Here is an 18,977-nt window from a genome sequence, read left to right on the forward strand (position 1 = left end):
ACTTTTCATTCAGCACTGAAAGATTAGCACCTGAAGCAAACAAAAACCCAGTCTGGGGATTTTTCCTCCCAATAAACTCAAATCTGTTCTGCTGGGAGGAGATGGTAGGTAGGCTGTTAGCCTAGCGCTTAGCTTAGTGGAGTGACTAGGAGTTATTTTTGCTGCTATATAAGAAAAAAACTTCCCAAAGACATCTTAGACTCGGAGAACATCCAGCTGTTTTCAGATCAGTTTTATTGAACAAAAACATTTTCAAAGATCATGTAGGAAATACAATATCATACAAGTGTTGCACAAACAAGACTAACAGAAAGAAGATCTAGAAAAGGTGATGACCGCCAATAGACCGACGGAGAACAAACTCCCAGAACCAAAAGAAATTCACAGAAGGAGACGTGGAACCAACAAATGCTGGTTCCAACAGGAGATCTCATCGGTTCTACCAGACGTTTCATAACAGAAACATGATGAGATGTTCAGTTCTGCTGTAGAAGACGTGTTCTGACTTTTTTAAGCTAGCTAAAGGTTGACAGACTGTTTTTTTCTGGAGCTTTTCTGGATTTGATGGGAGTAAAACCTCCAGAAAACCAGATTCAAACAGCTGGAGTGGGTTTGGTTCAGCTGACAGAGACAGACGTTGGTCACAGATGACGACATGAACATTGACTCGGTTCCTCTCAGAACCTTCAGACAGAACAGGAGGTTCGGTTTGACCTGCAGCTCTGAAACAGTCTGGACCAGAAGAAGAAGAACTGCTCGACATTCTTTTCATTCAGCACCGAAAGATTAGCACCTGAAGCAAACAAAAACCCAGTCTGGGGATTTTTCCTCCAAATAAACTCAAATCTGTTCTGCTGGGAGGAAAAACTTTTGAAAATCAGCCAAATTAATGTGTTGAACTTAAACAAACCAGCAGAACATTATTCAGATTCAATTTTAATTAGGACTAAACTTTGGAGATCCAAGTCAGAGATGGTCTGAGGGCCTCTTAGAACATTTAGATTGAAAGACTAAACCCAGAGCGGTTCCTCCTTCAGATGATCTCAAATACATGTTTGTCACCAGAAGACATCAAATATTCCCAACAAGCTCAACCCAGGAAGATAAACCAACTCTGACCTCCTCAGAACATCTGGTTCTTCATCTCCAGTAACTTACTCAACGATCACAGTTTTACCTTTATGGTGGGAATATTTCCAGAGTTTGAGGCCCTTGAAGTCCATAGAGGAGAAACGTCCCCCGGAGAAAGTTCTAGAATAGACCTACCGACAATAGCTCAGGCTTAAAAGAAAACAAGATCGGAGATATTAATCAGCGATCTTAACATTTGTCGGTAGGTCTACTCTAGAACTTTCTACAGGGGACATTCTCCTTTCCTGCTTCCAGTCTCTAAGTTTAGTCTCACTTAGAACATTCCAGGTCCTTGAAGTCCATGGAGGTGGGTCCAGATTTATCCTGTTCAGACTGTGATGACTGGATGGATGTAAAACTGATCTGGTGTCAGTTTTTAATCAGAAGTTTTTATCATTTCCTCTTGAATGTTGTGTGTCTATCTGCTGGACTGGACCCGCCTCTATGTCCTCCAAGGATCTGGAAGTCTTCAAATATTCATAGCATGAAGGTAGAAAGTCATTAACTATGCTGGAGTTCTTGGACTGGTTGGTTCAGATTCTGCTTCCTGATCAAACAGCTCACAGCAGAATCCTTTTGGGTTGAAACAAGGTGAAGCGTGAACTCATATCGGCAGTCATTTCCCAGCCTGCTAGGAAAACATCACGTCACTTCAAACGTCTTTCAGCCGGGTTTCCCTGTCAGAACCAGAACCTCCACCGACCTCCATCAGCCATCAGCAGCTGTCACAGAACCCTCGGACACGAACGGGACTCAGCCGGTGGAGGCTAATGAATGGAAAAGCTAACACTAAAGGAGTGGTGGAGGCATCACTTGTTCTGGTATCTGAAGTCTCTGAGCACATGGTTGAGAGGTTGGATCTGAATCACTGGAGACAGGTTGACCTGCAGGATCTTCTGGGCCTTCCTGCAAGCCTCGGTCACTGAGCGCGAGTCGTCCACCTTTATCACCTTCCACCTAAAACTGTTCTTGTCCTTCCAGCTGCTTCTCTGCCGGGTCGGCGGGCTCAGGTCCTTGGGGCCTCGGGCGTCCCGGTGGAGACCGTTGCTCCTCCAGCCGTTGCTGGGCAGCTCTGTGAGAGTCTGAGGGAATGCCCGGCCGTTGGCGTAGAACACCGGCGCCGAGTCTCCGATGAGGGCACCGTCCAGCCGGATGGGGCAGGACAGGCTCTTCTGGCTGAACAAGGCCACGGCTTTGGTGGGCGTCCCGCCACCGTTCTGAGAAGGCTGTGAAGGTATTCCTGAAAGCGTTGAAGGATGCTGCTGCTGCTGCTGCTGCGAAAAGGCAGCAGAGGCCTCCGAGTCCCAGGTGGTGTGAATCTGCAGTCTGGCTGTGTGGAAGCCGGACAGACCTTCGATGTTGGTCAGTCTGAGGCACGGCTGCTCCACCGGCGACCTGTCCGCCGTCCAGCTGGCCGTCCGGCTGCAGATGATGGCGCGGTGATCCACCAGCAGCTCTGGCGGTCGGACCCCCTGGATCCGGGGGCTGGTCCTGTCGGAGGTGATCCAGGACGGGTGGACCTCCCTCTTCTTGGCCAGTGGCCGCCTGCCCTTCCTCTTGGCGGTGGGTCTGACGTTCCTGCTGAGCGGCTTCAGCATGTCCTGGGTCAGCGGCTGGTTGGTGCAGGATCGGTAGGCGTAGACGTCTTTGCTGCGCAGCACGGTGGGCTTATGTCCTTCCTCGCTCAGCTCCTGCAGGAAGCTCACCAGCTCCTCGGTGCTGGACAGGTCCCGGGACATGGGGCTGAGGATCTTCATCGCGTCCAGGAGGACGTTGTGTCCCGCTGATGAGATCCGGGACCAGGAGTGAATCGCCCTCCGCTCCTCGTTGGTGAACGCCGATGGCCGGCTGACCACGGGACCTCGTGCCGTGTCAGCCATGTTTGTAGTCCTGCAGGAAAATGGAAAGGATTCAGTCAGATGGAATCACACTTCTAGATGTTAGAGTACAGGAAAGATATGTCCTTATGCTGATATCTGACCACGAAATGAGCAACATTTGGTCGGACAAGAACTGATTTAATATTAATCTGTAACTGAGGAAAACAAGAACAACCCCAGAGAACAAAATGTGCTCAAAATGATCAGGAAAACCACAGCTACTGGATCAATAAAATAAAGTTAGGATGGCTGAGAAACAGAACAGAGGATCTAGTTTTTGGAGATCCATCCTGCATGGTGACACATCGTCTACAGATGATGAGCAGAGTAGACAGGAAACTTGGAGATAGAAAAACATCTACAGGATGAGGAGATGGTAGGAGCTTCAGGAGGAGCCAGCTGAAGGTTCTGGAAGACATTTCTAGAAATATCTTCCAGAACCTCCAGCTGGTTTCTCCTGAAGCTCCTACAACTACCAGGACCTGGATGACTGAGAGAGTAGAGGTAGAAAAACATCTACAGGATGAGGAGAAACAACATAAATGAGACTAAATATCGGTAAAATTAAACGGTTTAAAAAATTTGGGACATGCTGAGTTCAGTTTGTGTTGTTTTTACTGTTTTGTAAAATAAATCGAGGAAATGTTTCCTTCTTGCTATGGTGTTTCCATATTTGGGCGTGCTTCCTTCCTTCTCCATTTTAAGGATGTAAGACTTCCTGGAGGGCTGCACAGTGGAGTAGTGGTTAGCACTTTCGCCTTGCAGCAAGAAGATCCCCGGTTCAAATCCCGGCCTGGGATCTTTCTGCATGGAGTTTGCATGTTCTCCCTGTGCATGCGTGGGTTTTCTCCGGGTACTCCGGCTTCCTCCCACAGTCCAAAAATATGTTGAGGTTAACTGATAACTCTAAATTGTCCGTAGGTGTGAATGTGAGTGTGATTGTGTGTCTGTATATGTAGCCCTGTGACAGACTGGTGACCTGTCCAGGGTGTCCCCTGCCTTCGCCCGAGTCAGCTGGGATAGACTCCAGCACCCCCATGACCCGAGTGAGGATAAAGTGGTGGATAGAGAATGGATGGATTCAGGGAAGGCTGGTATAAATGGGCTAACAGGGCTAAGCCCTCCCAGGCCAACACAAAAAAGATGATAAAGAAGTGCATAGAGAATGGATGGACTTCCTGGACAACTCCAGACGTGTCCTGACAAAGTTAATCCCAAAGTTGTTCAAACTACTTTTAACACAAATTTTAATATTTCTGTTTCTTACTCAGCACTAACTGAATTTGGAAATCAAAGATGTTTCCAAACACGTTCTGGTGATGTTCTCCACTATGAATTGAAGCTGTGCAGCTGAGCTGGCAGTGAGATGCTTGGATAAGAAGACGTGAACATGAAGGCAAAGCTGCAGCTGTGAACACAGATGGAGGTTTAAAAGGTGGATGAAAGCTCCGGGGAGAAGCTGGTTTACTGCCAGACAGGAACAGCAGAAATACTGAAGCTGACGGCAACAGAAGCATAGCGACCTTCACACCTGAACCTCCACACCTCCATCGAACCAACCTCGTTAGCTGCTGCAGCTGGAAACAGACACGGAAACAACCTGAGAAACTTTTTCTACAGAAATAAACAACATTTATCACAAACCAGAATCAAGAGAAAGACGTTTCATTATTGAACCACTATGATGAGACACAAATTAAATTAAAGCTGCAAGCAGCACCCGAAATATAAAATTTTTCACCTGACGTGTGGCAATTGTCACGCGTTTGAATATATTTAGGTTGCAAAATTTGAGATTGTTTTGTCGGGCAAAACAATAAAAATTAAAAAACCCATGGGTTTCAATGGGGTCTTCAGATCCTAATTAAAGCTGCAAGCGCGTTGAACGGGTTCTCACATCATTGCTGGTCGGTGAATCCAAGCATGTCCATCAGGTGGCGCTGCAACAGAGTGAATATTGGCCAAAAGATGTGATGGAGGCCAGAGTCTGATCATACATGTAAAGTTTGAGGCAGATTGGAGCATGTTCAGGAGAGTTAGACAGGACTTCCTGTTTCATGGCAAAACGCTGACCTTCAATAGTAATGATTATGATAAATAACAATTATCAGGTAAAATATTAGAATTCAACTTACTCCACAAATGCTTCTAATCTTTTTATCTAACATGAAAAATTTAAGTGCAAGAACATTTTAAATATAAAACCCTCACTTGTCATCGTACTTCTTGTTTTTGTTGTCTTGTGTTTCATTTGTCGTCTTGTTTCTTGTTTTTGTCGTCTTGTATCTCGTGTTGGTTGTCTGTCGTCTTGAATCTCGTTTTGGTCGTCTTCTGTCTCGTTTTTGTCATCTGTCATTTTTGTTGTCTTGCATCTTGTTTTGGTTGTCTTTTGTCTCGTTTTTGTCATCTTCTCTTTTTTTGTGGTCTCGTGTTGGTTGTGTTCTGTCTCATTGCTGTCGTCTTGCGTCTCGTTTTTTAGTTTTCTGTCTCGTTTTTGTCGTCTTCTGTCTTGTGTTGGTTGTCTTCTGTCTCATTGTCATCTTCCGTCTCGTTTCTGTTGTCTTGCGTCTCGTTTTTGTTGCTTTCTGTCTTGTTATGCGTCTTCTGTCTCATTTTGGTCTTCTGTCGTTTTTGTCGTCTTCTGCCTCGTTTTTGTCGTCTTGCAGCTTGTGTTGGTTGTATTCTGTCTCATTTTTGACGTCTTGCGTCTCATTTTTGACGTCTTGCGTCTCATTTTTGACGTCTTGCGTCTCGTTTTTGTCATCTTGCGTCTCGTTTTTGTCGTCTTGCGTCTCGTTTTTGTCGTCTTGCGTCTCGTTTTTGTCATCTTGCCTCTCGTTTTTGTCATCTTGCCTCTCGTTTTTGTCATCTTGCCTCTCGTTTTTGAGGTCTTGCATCTCATTTTTGTCATCTTACATCTCATTTGTGTTGTTTTGTGTCTTGTTTTTGTTATCGGGACTTATCTGGCGGAAATGATACCAGCAACAACTGATAAAATTGTAGATGTGTTTCTGAGTCCCATCAATTCCCGATTCCTGCTACATATTTAGGTCACGTGATTTGGTATCCGTACATAACGTGCACACGCCTGTGTTCAGAGTAATGTCATTTTGTTTGTGTGAACATCTTTGTTAAATGGACACATTCTATGGTGCTGTGATCTCAGATCATCAATAACTAATAAAGCCTTGGAGGAGGACTGCTCTCGCTTTTCTTGTTTAGATAATTCCACTCTGCTCACGCTCAGTTAGATTCTCCAGTCATCCAGGTCATGGTGATCATAGGGGTAATCAACTGGACTTCTCTGGTAGGTTCTTGAAGACGTTCCACCTCTCACCTTGGATGAGATTTGGAACGTCTTCAAGAACCTATCAAAGATGTCCAGCTGACGTCCACTGAAGCTCCTAGGACTGTTTTTTCCTTTCAGTTTCCTGCAGCTGCTTCCATCTCACTCCCTTCTTCATCATTTCAGTCGCCACTTCATCAGCAGCGTTTTTCCTGATTGTAGCTTGGAGGCTAATCCCGGCTGCCCTGATTGGTGGAGTGTTTGGCTCTGCAGGAAGCAGCTGGCGACCTGCAATCACAGCCCCGTTAGAATCAACGAACGGAAACCGATGAGGTTTTTACTGCAGCTTCTCCAGCGGAACATCCCAGAGGAGCAGCAGAGAACCAGCAGACCATAATTAGGTAGAGACGTCCTTCGTCTGTGATTTTCCACCTCAGATATTATAATAAAGGTTCTGTTTATTTTTCATCAGCTGCAGCCGTGCAGTTAATCAGCTGACACAAAGCCTCTGATTGGTCTGTTAGGGAGCGTCTGATTTGATGCAGCAGACACACAAAGCAGGACGATGGGAGATAAAAACACCAACATCATGATTATCATCCACCCTGTAGTTCATGTTCTACACCTACACTACCTTTCCTTAGTTTGGGTTCTCATTTAATTCTTTGTCTTCACGACAGCTTCTAGTGTAGATTCTCAATGAAGGCATCAAAATTATGAATGAACACATCAGGAATTACGTATTATGTACGTGCTTTATATTTTAGATTCTTCAAATGATTCAATTTGAATAAAAATGACAATGCCTTGAAATTAAGTCAAAATAACTTGAAACCTGCTCAAAACTACTTACAAATTTTACAGAACTTGTTAATAATGGTCAAAAATGAATTAAATCTTGTCCCAAATGAGTCCCAGATAATCCTAAACAAAGCCCAAGAAACTCAAAGTTTTTTCAAAATTATTCAATTGGGAAAAAATTAACAATGATGACTCAAAAATCTGATTGGTTGCTGACATAATATGGATTCTAACAGTTGTCCAATAGGGCTGTCAGCTGTGGACCAACCTGACTTCTGATGGTCCCATCTCCATTAAGTAGGAAGAAGTTCCACTAATGAACCTGGACAAGGAACACCTGTGAAGTGGAACCATTTCAGGTTCTACCTCATGAAGCTCATCCAGGGAATAAGAGTGTCCAAAGCAGGAACCAAAGCAAAGAATCTAAAATATCAAACATGTTCTGACTTGTTTTAGGTTTTTTTACTACGTAATTCCAGATGTGTTCATTCATTCAATGAGAATCTACAATAGAAATAGTCATGAAGATAAAGAAATAAATGAGAAGGTGAGTCCAAACTAAATACTGCCAGTGTCCATACAGCTACAAACAACCTTTTCTGATTTTCAGAACTTAATGAAAAGTTCCAGAGCGTCTTCATGTTCCACTGTTCTCCAGCTGAGATGACACATTCTGCTCAGAAGCGGATATCAGACCACAAACAAACGAAATAATCGTCAAGCTCGACTCAGACGTCTTTACAGAGAGTAACTCAAAAATTGGGAAAACAGCAAATAAAGTATTCAGCACTCACAATTAAGTATGCAACACAGCAGCAAAACCAGACACTGATGCACAACCATCAGTACCACAACGACTACACAATGTGAAAATATAGTACCACTAATCAGGAGGTCTAGAAGGAGTCATAGTACCACTAATCAAGAGGTCTAGAAGGAGTCATAGGTCCACTAATCAGGAGGTCTAGAAGGAGTCATAGTTCCACTAATCAGGAGGTCTAGAAGGAGTCATAGGTCCACTAATCAGGAGGTCTAGAAGGAGTCATAGTACCACTAATCAGGAGGTCTAGAAGGAGTCATAGTTCCACTAATCAGGAGGTCGAGAAGGAGTCATAGGTCCACTAATCAGGAGGTCTAGAAGGAGTCATAGTACCACTAATCAAGAGGTCTAGAAGGAGTCATAGGTCCACTAATCAGGAGGTCGAGAAGGAGTCATAGTTCCACTAATCAGGAGGTCTAGAAGGAGTCATAGTACCACTAATCAGGAGGTCTAGAAGGAGTCATAGTTCCACTAATCAGGAGGTCGAGAAGGAGTCATAGGTCCACTAATCAGGAGGTCTAGAAGGAGTCATAGTACCACTAATCAGGAGGTCTAGAAGGAGTCATAGTTCCACTAATCAGGAGGTCGAGAAGGAGTCATAGTTCCACTAATCAGGAGGTCTAGAAGGAGTCATAGATCCACTAATCAGGAGGTCTAGAAGGAGTCATAGTACCACTAATCAAGAGGTCTAGAAGGAGTCATAGTTCCACTAATCAGGAGGTCGAGAAGGAGTCATAGGTCCACTAATCAAGAGGTCTAGAAGGAGTCATAGGTCCACTAATCAGGAGGTCTAGAAGGAGTCATAGTTCCACTAATCAGGAGGTCTAGAAGGAGTCATAGTTCCACTAATCAGGAGGTCTAGAAGGAGTCATAGTACCACTAATCAAGAGGTCTAGAAGGAGTCATAGGTCCACTAATCAGGAGGTCTAGAAGGAGTCATAGTTCCACTAATCAGGAGGTCTAGAAGGAGTCATAGTACCACTAATCAAGAGGTCGAGAAGGAGTCATAGGTCCACTAATCAAGAGGTCTAGAAGGAGTCATAGTTCCACTAATCAGGAAATCTAGGAGTCATAGTAGCACTAATCAGGAGGTCTAGAAGGAGTCATAGGTCCACTAATCAGGAGGTCTAGAAGGAGTCATAGTTCCACTAATCAGGAGGTCGAGAAGGAGTCATAGGTCCACTAATCAAGAGGTCTAGAAGGAGTCATAGTTCCACTAATCAGGAAATCTAGGAGTCATAGTAGCACTAATCAGGAGGTCTAGAAGGAGTCATACTTCCACTAATCAGGAAGTCTAGAAGGAGTCATAGTTCCACTAATCAGGAGGTCTAGAAGGAGTCATAGTTCCACTAATCAGGAGGTCTAGAAGGAGTCATAGTTCCACTAATCAGGAGGTCTAGAAGGAGTCATAGTTCCACTAATCAGAGGTCTAGAAGAAGTCATAGTACCACTAATAAGGAGGTCTAGAAGGAGTCATAGTTCCACTAATCAGGAGTCACAGAAGGAGTCATAGTACCACTAGTCAGGGCATCTATTGTGTCAGTTTTGTGTCTTTGTGTGACTTGTTTACAACGTTTTGTGTCATTGTGCATCTTTGCGTGTTGTTCTTGTTCTTTAGGGTTTCTGTTGGACTCAAACAGATGAAGGACATCAGGAACCTGTTCTGTGTTTATACAGACCGTCAGGAAAGTTAAATTTCAGTGTTTCTGACTGAAAATAAATCTAAATGAAGACAAATATCCTGATAGCAGCTTCTGGTATTGATTTATTTTATCCAGAGACTATAAAACTCTGATGTAGACCTGTTCCTGTTCCCTCAGTCCTCCATTAACCACGCTGCTGCTGCTGCTGCTGCTGTTTTCTACAAAGACTGTTAAACCTCCCAGCTATCGGATGCAGGAATAAATTACCAACAGCTGGAGCAGCCAGCTGTGCTTTCACTGACCGGGTAGAATCACTAACGTACGTTTCCACAGAACAACCTCCATCTTTACAACACGGCTTTCCTTTTTAACACTAAACCAAAAGCTGTGGACTCATTTTGACTCACTGTGGACCCATTTCGATTCATTTTGACTCACTGTGAGTTCATTTTTAGGTGTTAAGTAGTGCAGTTTGAACAGATTGCGCTGACAGTGCTAGGCTATGGCTACTGCTAAGAGGTTAGCTGTGCCCCCTAGCCTGCAGCTAACGCTATCTGGAGTAGTGTAGCATGTTTCCAAAGTCCGGTTAACTTTAACACTCTTGATTGAAAAGAACAACCTGCAAAAACTGAACGAAAAGATCAAACATCTCCACAAATCAGGACACTAGCTGCTTACACAGAGGCTAATGCTATGCTAATAGCTAGCAGCTAGATTAACAGGCAGTTAGTTGGGTCTGATAAACAACAACTAAGAATGCTGTAAGATCTGGACCTCAACGGGAAACAGAGAATGGAACCAGAACAATCAATAAACCTCGATATAAATGATCACATCCTATCAATACAAACCTTTAATAACAAATATCGGTTCCAAATATTGATTATCGGCCTTTCTCGATTCCCAACAATCAACATGGACCCTGAGAGAGGAAACAGTGGTTTATCTGAAAGCATCTGAGCTGTGGTGTTTGATTACAGATGTTCTGTCAAACATCTGCTCAGGTTCCTCTGATAGAAACGTTTCATTTCACAGACTCAGGTTTTTGTCACTTTGTGTCTCATTTTCGTCTAATTTTTGCTCTCTTTTAGTTTTGTTTTGTGTCGGTCTCATTTGTTGTCGTTTTTGTGATGTCATTGTGCCACGTGACTTTAGCTTCAGTGGTTACCATACAAGTTAGCCAACATCAGCATTAGCTTGTTGCTACAGGAACTACAGCTGATGTACATTTAATAACATGCATGACCTTCTTCTTCAGCTTCAACTTATTAATGACAGATAACGTCAAAAACGAGACACAAAACGCCAAATCAAGACAGAAAACGAGACACAAAACAACAAAGACGAGACATAAAATGACAAAAAAATGAGACTAAGAACGATAAAAATGAGACACCAAAAAAGACAAAAATGAGAAACAAAATGACAAAAATGAGAAATGACAAAAACGAGGCACAAAATAAAAAAAGACAAAAATTTGACAAAATGACAAAAACGAGACATAAAAAGACAAAAATGAGAAACAAAACAACAAAGATGAGACAGAAACTGACAAAAACGAGACAAAAAAATGACAAAAATGAGACAAAAAAATGACAAAAATGAGACATAAACTGACAAAACCGAGACACAAAATGACAAAAATGAGACACAAAATGACAAAAACGAGACATAAAATCTTGTGGAACAACCAGGAACTACAGCTGATCTACATTCACGGACATCACAACCTTCTTCTTCCGTCTTATTGGTTGATACATTTTCAAATTATTAACTGTAATTAATTTATAATCACTGAGATCAGTTGCTATGAAGCCATACTGCAGGTTCCCTTCAGTAGTACTTCCATGTACAGCTCTGTACAAACACCTCTCTGTTGTTACCATGACATCGGTCCAGAACATCCTGATGTTGAAAACCTAAACAGACTTCATACTAATCTTATTCTATACTGAATAACTTCTACATAAAAAACCAACATGTGTGAAGAACATCTCTGCCATCACTGTCATGCTAAATGCATTTAGCTCCACTCAGACACCAGTAACCGTTAGCATAAAACCAGCCAGTGGATTCTAACGCTGCACATGTGTACTGTATGATTTAACCCTTTAAGCTTCAGTCAATTCCAGCCGTTTTCAGTACAAAAAAAAAATCGCTAATATTCTATTTTTAAATTAAAAAATTACGAAAAATACAGGGAATATTGGACGCACGTCGCGAGGTGCATTTCCTTGAAAATGACCGATTCGTGGATTTTATACCGACTTCAGGACATGTTTTGGACAAAATAGTTTACTGGCTTGTGTCATCTGGATGTAAAAGGTTGGATTATGGCCGTTTTTTGTGGAATATTTTTTTCTGTGTGTAATAATGAACCCGGAAATGTGAGTCGCGCTGTGTGCGTTGAAGCCGTGTATAGAGAACTACAGGCATGTTTAACAGCCGCTACCACCACAGATGTTTCACCATGCTGACTGGATCCTCCAACAACTGGATCAAACTGCTGTTCTTCCGAGGACTGTTCAGGTGACTGCTGGTCAGAGCCGAGTCACTGATGACTTCATTTTAGGGAGGACACGCAGAACAAAGCGATTCTAATAAAGTGAAAGGAAGCTAAGAGTAGATGTGGTTTGTGAACAGAACAGTACGTCACAGATGAGTAGTTCAGGGAAATATTCTCCCAGTTTCTACAGTTAATAATCAGGCACCAAACTCAGAGAGCAGACCTCCTCCAAGGCCGCATCATTGCCAAAACGACAAAAACCTAACAGAAATCTTTAACAAATCCATTTATAAACAATAATCACAACTAGAAAAGCACTCGGAAACAAACGGCGGCAAAAATATACCCTCCTTGGTGGAGGTAATAATAATAACTGTAAGAGCCCTCAGAGATCAGTCCTCCTCCAAGGCTGCTCATTCCCTCATATGGCAGAAATACAGCATCTATTTATTAGTTATTAATGATCAGAAATCATGGCTCCATTTAATCTAGATGTACCCAGTGAATGATTTGAGCACAGGCGTGTGTTCTGCATGTGTACGTTATGTACGGATACCGGATCACGTGACCTAAATATGTAACGGGCGACTCAGAAACACCCCCACAGTTTAATCAGCTGTTCCTTGGATCATTTCTGATGGATAAGTCCTGATAAGTCCTCAGAGGTGGATTTGTAGTAGGATCACAATCAGCTGATGTAGTGTTCATTGGTTGTCATGGTTACAGTGACGCCGTGCTGCTATCTGGTCATGATACAGAAATCTTTAACTAATCCATGGATCCAGACTATAAGCTGCATCACTGCCAGAATCTAATTACTTGGTCCTTGAGTCATTTCTGACCTTTCCTGAAAATTTCATCCAAATCTGTTGGTCTGTTTTAGAGTGATGTTGCAGACAGACAGACAGGCGCCGTGATGCTTGGTGGACTACTACTATATATAATACTAATGCCAATAACATTATACTACATATAATACTACTAAAACTATACTATATATATAATACCATTAATACTATACAGCGCCCTCCATAATTATTGGCACCCCTTGTTAAGATGTGTTGAAAGCCTTAAAATAAATTCAATTTTTAGTGCAGAAGTAAACTCTCACACTGAAAATTGTAGAAAAATGTACAGTGGGTACAGAAAGTATTCAGACGCCTTGAAATTTTTCAGTCTCTGTGTCATTGCAGCCATTTGCCAAAATCCAAAAAGTTAATTTTATTTCTCATTAATGTACACTCAGCACCCCATCTTGACAGAAAAAAAAACAGAAATGTAGAAATTTTTGCAAATGTATTAAAAAATAAAAGCTGAAATATCACATGTTCAGAAGTATTCAGACCCTGTGCTCAGTATTGAGTAGAAGCTCCTTTTCAGCTCGTACAGCCATGAGTCTTCTTGGGAATGACACAAGTTTTTCACACTTGGATTTGGGGATCCTCTGCCATTCTTCTTGCAGATCCTCTCCAGTTCTGTCAGGTTGGATGGTGAACGTTGGTGGACAGACATTCTGAGGTCTCTCCAGAGATGCTCAATTGGGTTTAGGTCAGGGCTCTGGCTGGGCCAGTCAAGAACGGTCACAGAGTTGTTGTGAAGCCACTCCTTTGTTATTTTAGCTGTGTGCTTAGGGTCATTGTCCTGTTGAAAGGTGAACCTTCGGCCCAGTCTGAGGTCCTGAGCACTCTGGAAGAGGTTTTCCTCCAGGATATCTCTGTACTTGGCCGCATTCATCCTTCCTTCAATTGCAACCAGTCGTCCTGTCCCTGCAGCTGAAAAACACCCCCCCCCCCCCCCCCCCCAACATGATGCTCCACCACCATGTTTCACTGTAGGGATTGTATTGGGCAGGTGATGAGCAGTGCCTGCTTTTCTCCACACATACCGCTTAGAATTAACACCAGAAAGTTCAATCTTGGTCTCATCAGACCAGAGAATCTTATTTCTCATAGTCTGGGAGTCCTTCATGTGTTTTTTCAAACTCTATGCTTTCATGTGTCTTGCACTGAGGAGAGGCTTCCGTTGGGCCACTCTGCCATAAAGCCCCGACTGGTGGAGGGCTGCAGTGATAGTTGACTTTGTGGAACTTTCTCCTATCTCCTGACTGCATCTCTGGAGCTCAGCCACAGTGATCTTTGGGTTCTTCTTTACCTCTCTCACCAAGGCTCTTCTCCCACCATTGCTCAGTTTGGCTGGACGGCCAGGTCTAGGAAGAGTTGTGCTCGTCCCAAACTTCTTCCATTTGAGGATTATGGAGGCCACTGTGCTCTGAGGAACCTTGAGTGCTGCAGAAATTCTTTTGTAACCTTGTCCAGATCTGTGCCTTGCCACAATTCTGTCTCTGAGCTCCTTGGGCAGTTCCTTCCACCTCATGATTCTCATTTGCTCTGACATGCACTGTGAGCTGTAAGGTCTTATATAGACAGGTGTGTGCCTTTCCTAATCAAGTCCAATCAGTTTAATTAAACACAGCTGGACTCCAATAAAGAAGCAGAACCATCAGGAGGAGGATCAGAAGAAATGGACAGCATGTGAGTTAAATATGAATGTTGCTGCAAAGGCTCTGAATACTTCTGAACATGTGATATTTCAGTTTTTCTTTTTTAATACATTTGCAAAAAATTTCTACATTTCTGTTTTTTTCTGTCAAGATGGGGTGCTGAGTGTACATTAATGAGAAATAAAATGAACTTTTTGGATTTTTGCAAATGGCTGCAATGACACAGAGAGAGAAACATTTCAAGGGGTCTGAACACTTCCAGTACCTACTGTATTATAGGAGAAGACGAGGCACTGTTTTGTTGACAAAAAGGGGTTGTACAAAGTATTAACATCAGGGGTGCTAATAATTGTGGCACACATGATTTGATGCAAAAGAATTATTTCTTAATGTGATTTTTTTTTTCCACTGAATAAATGCACTTTTTCATAGTAGTCCTATATTATTTAGAAAAAAACTGAATTTATTAGAAACTAAAGAACATATCTTAACCAGTGGTGCCAATAATTATGGATGGCGCTGTAAATAATACTATAAATAATATTATTAATACTATACAGAAATACTAATAACACTATACTATATATAATTCTAATAATAAGTGTAATACAAATAATACTATATTATATAAGATACTAGGAATATGCATAAATAAATACAAAAACTCAAATTGAAACAAAACAGGCAAACTGGCATTTTGAACAAAGAAACCTCAAATGGAGTCTCCATCACTAATTACATCAGAAACATTAGCGTTAGCCACGTTCTGACTAATTACATCAGAAACATTAGCGTTAGCCACATTGTAATTAACCAAGTCAGAAACACTAGCGTTAGCCACGTTCTGACTAATTACGTCAGAAACACTAGCGTTAGCCACGTTCTGACTAATTACGTCAGAAACACTAGCGTTAGCCACGTTCTGACTAATTACGTCAGAAACACTAGCGTTAGCCACGTTCTGACTAATTACGTCAGAAACACTAACGTTAGCCACGTTGTAATTAATTACGGCAGAAACACTAGTGTTAGCCTCGTTGTAATTAATTACGGCAGAAACACTAGTGTTAGCCTCGTTGTAATTAATTACGGCAGAAATGCTAGCATTAGCCACGTTCTGACTAATTACGTCAGAAACACTAGCGTTAGCCACGTTGTAATTAATTACGGCAGAAACACTAGTGTTAGCCTCGTTGTAATTAATTACGGCAGAAATGCTAGCATTAGCCACGTTCTGACTAATTACGTCAGAAACACTAACGTTAGCCACGTTCTGACTAATTAAGTCAGAAACACAAGCATTAGCTAGTGAAGGGTGAAGCTACGATGCAAGCACCGATCTACATCTGAGACTATCTATGTTAAATACTGGCTATTCCGATGTAAAACCAGTTAAACGGATGTATTTACTGACAGAAAAGAACAAAGAACCCTAAAATAAAATCACTGCATTTTAACTACTTGAGGCAGAAACGCTAACAAACAGGCTAATGCAGGACTAAACTACAATATGAGCACGAACAAAGGTTATTTACTGTCAGAATTTACTTCCCTGATTTAAACAAACTAGATAAACGGACGTGTTAATGACTGAAAAGAACAAAGAAGCCTGAAATAAAGTCACTGCATTTTAACTAATTACATCAGAACCACTAAAACACAGTTAAGCTAGCGGAGGATTCAGCTACAATAGCAGTACAAACCTACGTAACTGCTCTCTAGCGCCCCCTGTTGGAAGGCACCGGTAACACTTAAAAGAACAATTAAGGACATTGTTGTAAATTAGAAGTCCTAATTTTAAACAAACATGACAAACTGATGTGTTTACGACTGAAAAGAACAAAGAAAACAAATTTTACTAAACAGGTTAGCTAATTCAGGGCTCAGCTACAATACAAGCACAAACCTACATAGTTGGGTGACTCTCTAGCGCCCCCTGTTCAATTTAAAGAGCGGAGACCGAATGTAGGTTCACTGACTTTTCCACTGAACATTAACTGTGTTTACTGACTGAACAGAACAAAGAACCCAGAACCAGACGGACTACAGCAGAACCAATTCTGTCAGACATGCTAACAGGAAGGCTAGCTAACACTGGATTAAGCTACAAAACAAGCGCTAACCTCCGCCGCTGCTCTGCAGCGCCCCCTGGTCAGAGCCGACAGTCTGGTTTAAAGAACATTTAAAAAACGTTTAAAAAACTGAGACCAAATGATTGTTCCCGCTGCCACCAAACACAATCCCACAACTTTTGGTGTTTTTCTGAAAGACGCCATTTTCCCCCGTGAACTGCCAGCGACCAACGCCGCTCGCCGAGCTGCTCTCCCCGCCGCCGTCCCTCCGTCTGCCGCTCCGAGGAACCGAGGCTGCCGTTGCCGCTCCGGCCGGCAGGCCTCCGCTCCGTCCGCTCCACAGATCCGTTAACGGAGGCCGAAATCAGAAGGCTATCGACAGAAAGGACCACGCTCCGGGAGTAAAGCAGAATTACCTTTTAACAGCGGTGTCTCGGCATCCTCCGGTCGCCGCTGTGCCGACGCTCCACGGTAAAATGGCTGCAACAACAGCGGTGTGGATGACAGAGCGGGAGGAGAGGCGGAGGCTGCCGGGGAGCGAGCGGAGGGGGCGGGCTCTGGCCGCCGAGGGGTGGGGGTGGGGAGCCGAACGGCAGCTCCGGTCCAACAGAACACAACTGAACCGGATAAATCCCGGCAGGTGGAGCTCACCTGCAGTTAGGAGGCACTAAACTGTCCAATCGCAATCCCAGAAACCTGCAGCGCGTCGTGACGTCACGGCGGGCGGGGCCTCTGCCTATTTTTGTGTTTGTGGGTTAAAAAACAAAGATGGTGGCCGAAAGCTGAAGGAAAACACTTTGGCTGTGTCCAAAATGGCATGCTAACGTACTACTCATACTAAGTGTGACGTCAAAATAAGTATGTAGTGCGTTCACATTAGATAGTATGAAAAGATTGAGTACGCGAGAAATACCCGGATGTATACTATTTCCGGAAAATTTTGAAGTATGCGCGGTGACCACACTAGTCATACTCAACCGCCCCACAATGCTTTGCGAGCTACCCACCGAAATGGAAGCCTCCGCGGGATCTGTGGCCGGACCGGGGCGATTTTTATTTTATTTTATGTGGTTAAGTAGTCATCCTAATCACCCCACAGATTTGAGAAATAGGCGTTTTCTGACCAACGTTTTAAATTTGTCAGACGCCTCACAACGTGCTACTGAATGCTAGCAGCTAGTTGCAGCAGCTCGCTTTGCATACAGAACAAGTAGCAGCTACCTCCAGTAGCCTGCAGCTACAATTGAAACGATTCGCATAATCTGGCTAATAACTGCATGAGGAGTGCCGGCTTGAAATTGCCACATTAATTATGCGACTGTTTGTTAGCGTAAAATCAACCTGAAGCCGGCATTCAGCCGAGATATTTGATAACCGTACTTCCGGTTTTTGTCGTTGGAAGTTTGAAATGCATTATGGGAAACGTAGTAGTATACTACAGTGTGAACGGTCGGCATTCTAATCATACTTATAGTACGTAGTATACAGCATATACTCATTGAGAGTGTAGTACGTTAGTATGCCATTTCAGACACAGCCTTTGTTTTTCAGGCTAGAAACGGAAATTAAATTGTTCCCGACTGAAGCGAATATGTTCCTGACCAAAGCTAATCTGTTCCTGACTGAAGCCAAACTGTTCCTGACTGAAGCTAATCTGTTCCTGTTCCTGACTGAAGCTAAGCTGTTCCTGACTGAAGCTAATCTGTTCCTGTTCCTGACTGAAGCTAAGCTGTTCCTGACTGAAGCTAATCTGTTCCTGTTCTTGACTGAAGCTAAACTGTTCCTGACTGAAGCTAATCTGTTCCTGACTGAAGCTAATCTGTTCCTGTTCTTGACTGAAGCTAATCTGTTCCTGACTGAAGCTAATCTGTTCCTGTTCTTGACTGAAACTAATCTGTTCCTGACTGAAGCTAATCTGTTCCTGTTCTTGACTGAAGCTAATCTGTTCCTGACTGAAGCTAATCTGTTCCTGACCGAAGCTAATCTGTTCCTGTTCTTGACTGAAGCTAATCTGTTCCTGACTGAAGCTAATATGTTCCTGACCGAAGCTAATCTGTTCCTGTTCTTGACTGAAGCTAATCTGTTCCTGACCGAAGCTAATCTGTTCCTGACTGAAGCTAATCTGTTCCTGTTCTTGACTGAAGCTAATCTGTTCCTGACTGAAGCTAATATGTTCCTGACCGAAGCTAATCTGTTCCTGTTCTTGACTGAAGCTAATCTGTTCCTGACTCAAGCTAATCTGTTCCTGTTCTTGACTGAAGCTAATATGTTCCTGACCGAAGCTAATCTGTTCCTGTTCTTGACTGAAGCTAATCTGTTCCTGACTGAAGCTAATCTG

At 43.0% G+C, this 18,977-nt stretch overlaps 1 protein-coding gene and 1 long non-coding RNA gene across 14 annotated transcripts; one reads left to right on the plus strand and one right to left on the minus strand.

Moving 5' to 3' along the window:
- Positions 1–217: 217 nt before the first annotated feature.
- Positions 218–17,198, minus strand: ccdc71 (coiled-coil domain containing 71). Its single transcript, XM_022219979.2, has 2 exons — positions 17,056–17,198; positions 218–3,021 (listed from the first exon to the last, which is right to left on the minus strand). Exon 2 carries the CDS (start codon positions 3,009–3,011, stop codon positions 1,941–1,943), a length of 1,071 nt encoding a protein of 356 aa, XP_022075671.1. The 5' UTR covers positions 3,012–3,021; positions 17,056–17,198; the 3' UTR covers positions 218–1,940.
- On the plus strand, positions 7,804–9,618 carry LOC127534194 (uncharacterized). Of its 13 annotated transcripts, XR_007942217.1 has the most exons (6): positions 7,804–8,094; positions 8,129–8,230; positions 8,333–8,400; positions 8,469–8,876; positions 8,911–9,077; positions 9,245–9,618. It is a non-coding gene; the product is annotated as an uncharacterized LOC127534194 (long non-coding RNA). The 13 variants fall into 13 exon arrangements; XR_007942224.1 differs by having other exon boundaries at positions 7,804–8,230; positions 8,469–8,944; positions 9,010–9,077; XR_007942225.1 differs by having other exon boundaries at positions 7,804–8,230; positions 8,469–8,944; positions 9,010–9,043.
- Positions 17,199–18,977: the final 1,779 nt, after the last annotated feature.

This window comes from Acanthochromis polyacanthus, chromosome 5 (genome assembly GCF_021347895.1).
Source record: "Acanthochromis polyacanthus isolate Apoly-LR-REF ecotype Palm Island chromosome 5, KAUST_Apoly_ChrSc, whole genome shotgun sequence".
NCBI classification, from domain to species: Eukaryota; Metazoa; Chordata; class Actinopteri; family Pomacentridae; genus Acanthochromis; species Acanthochromis polyacanthus.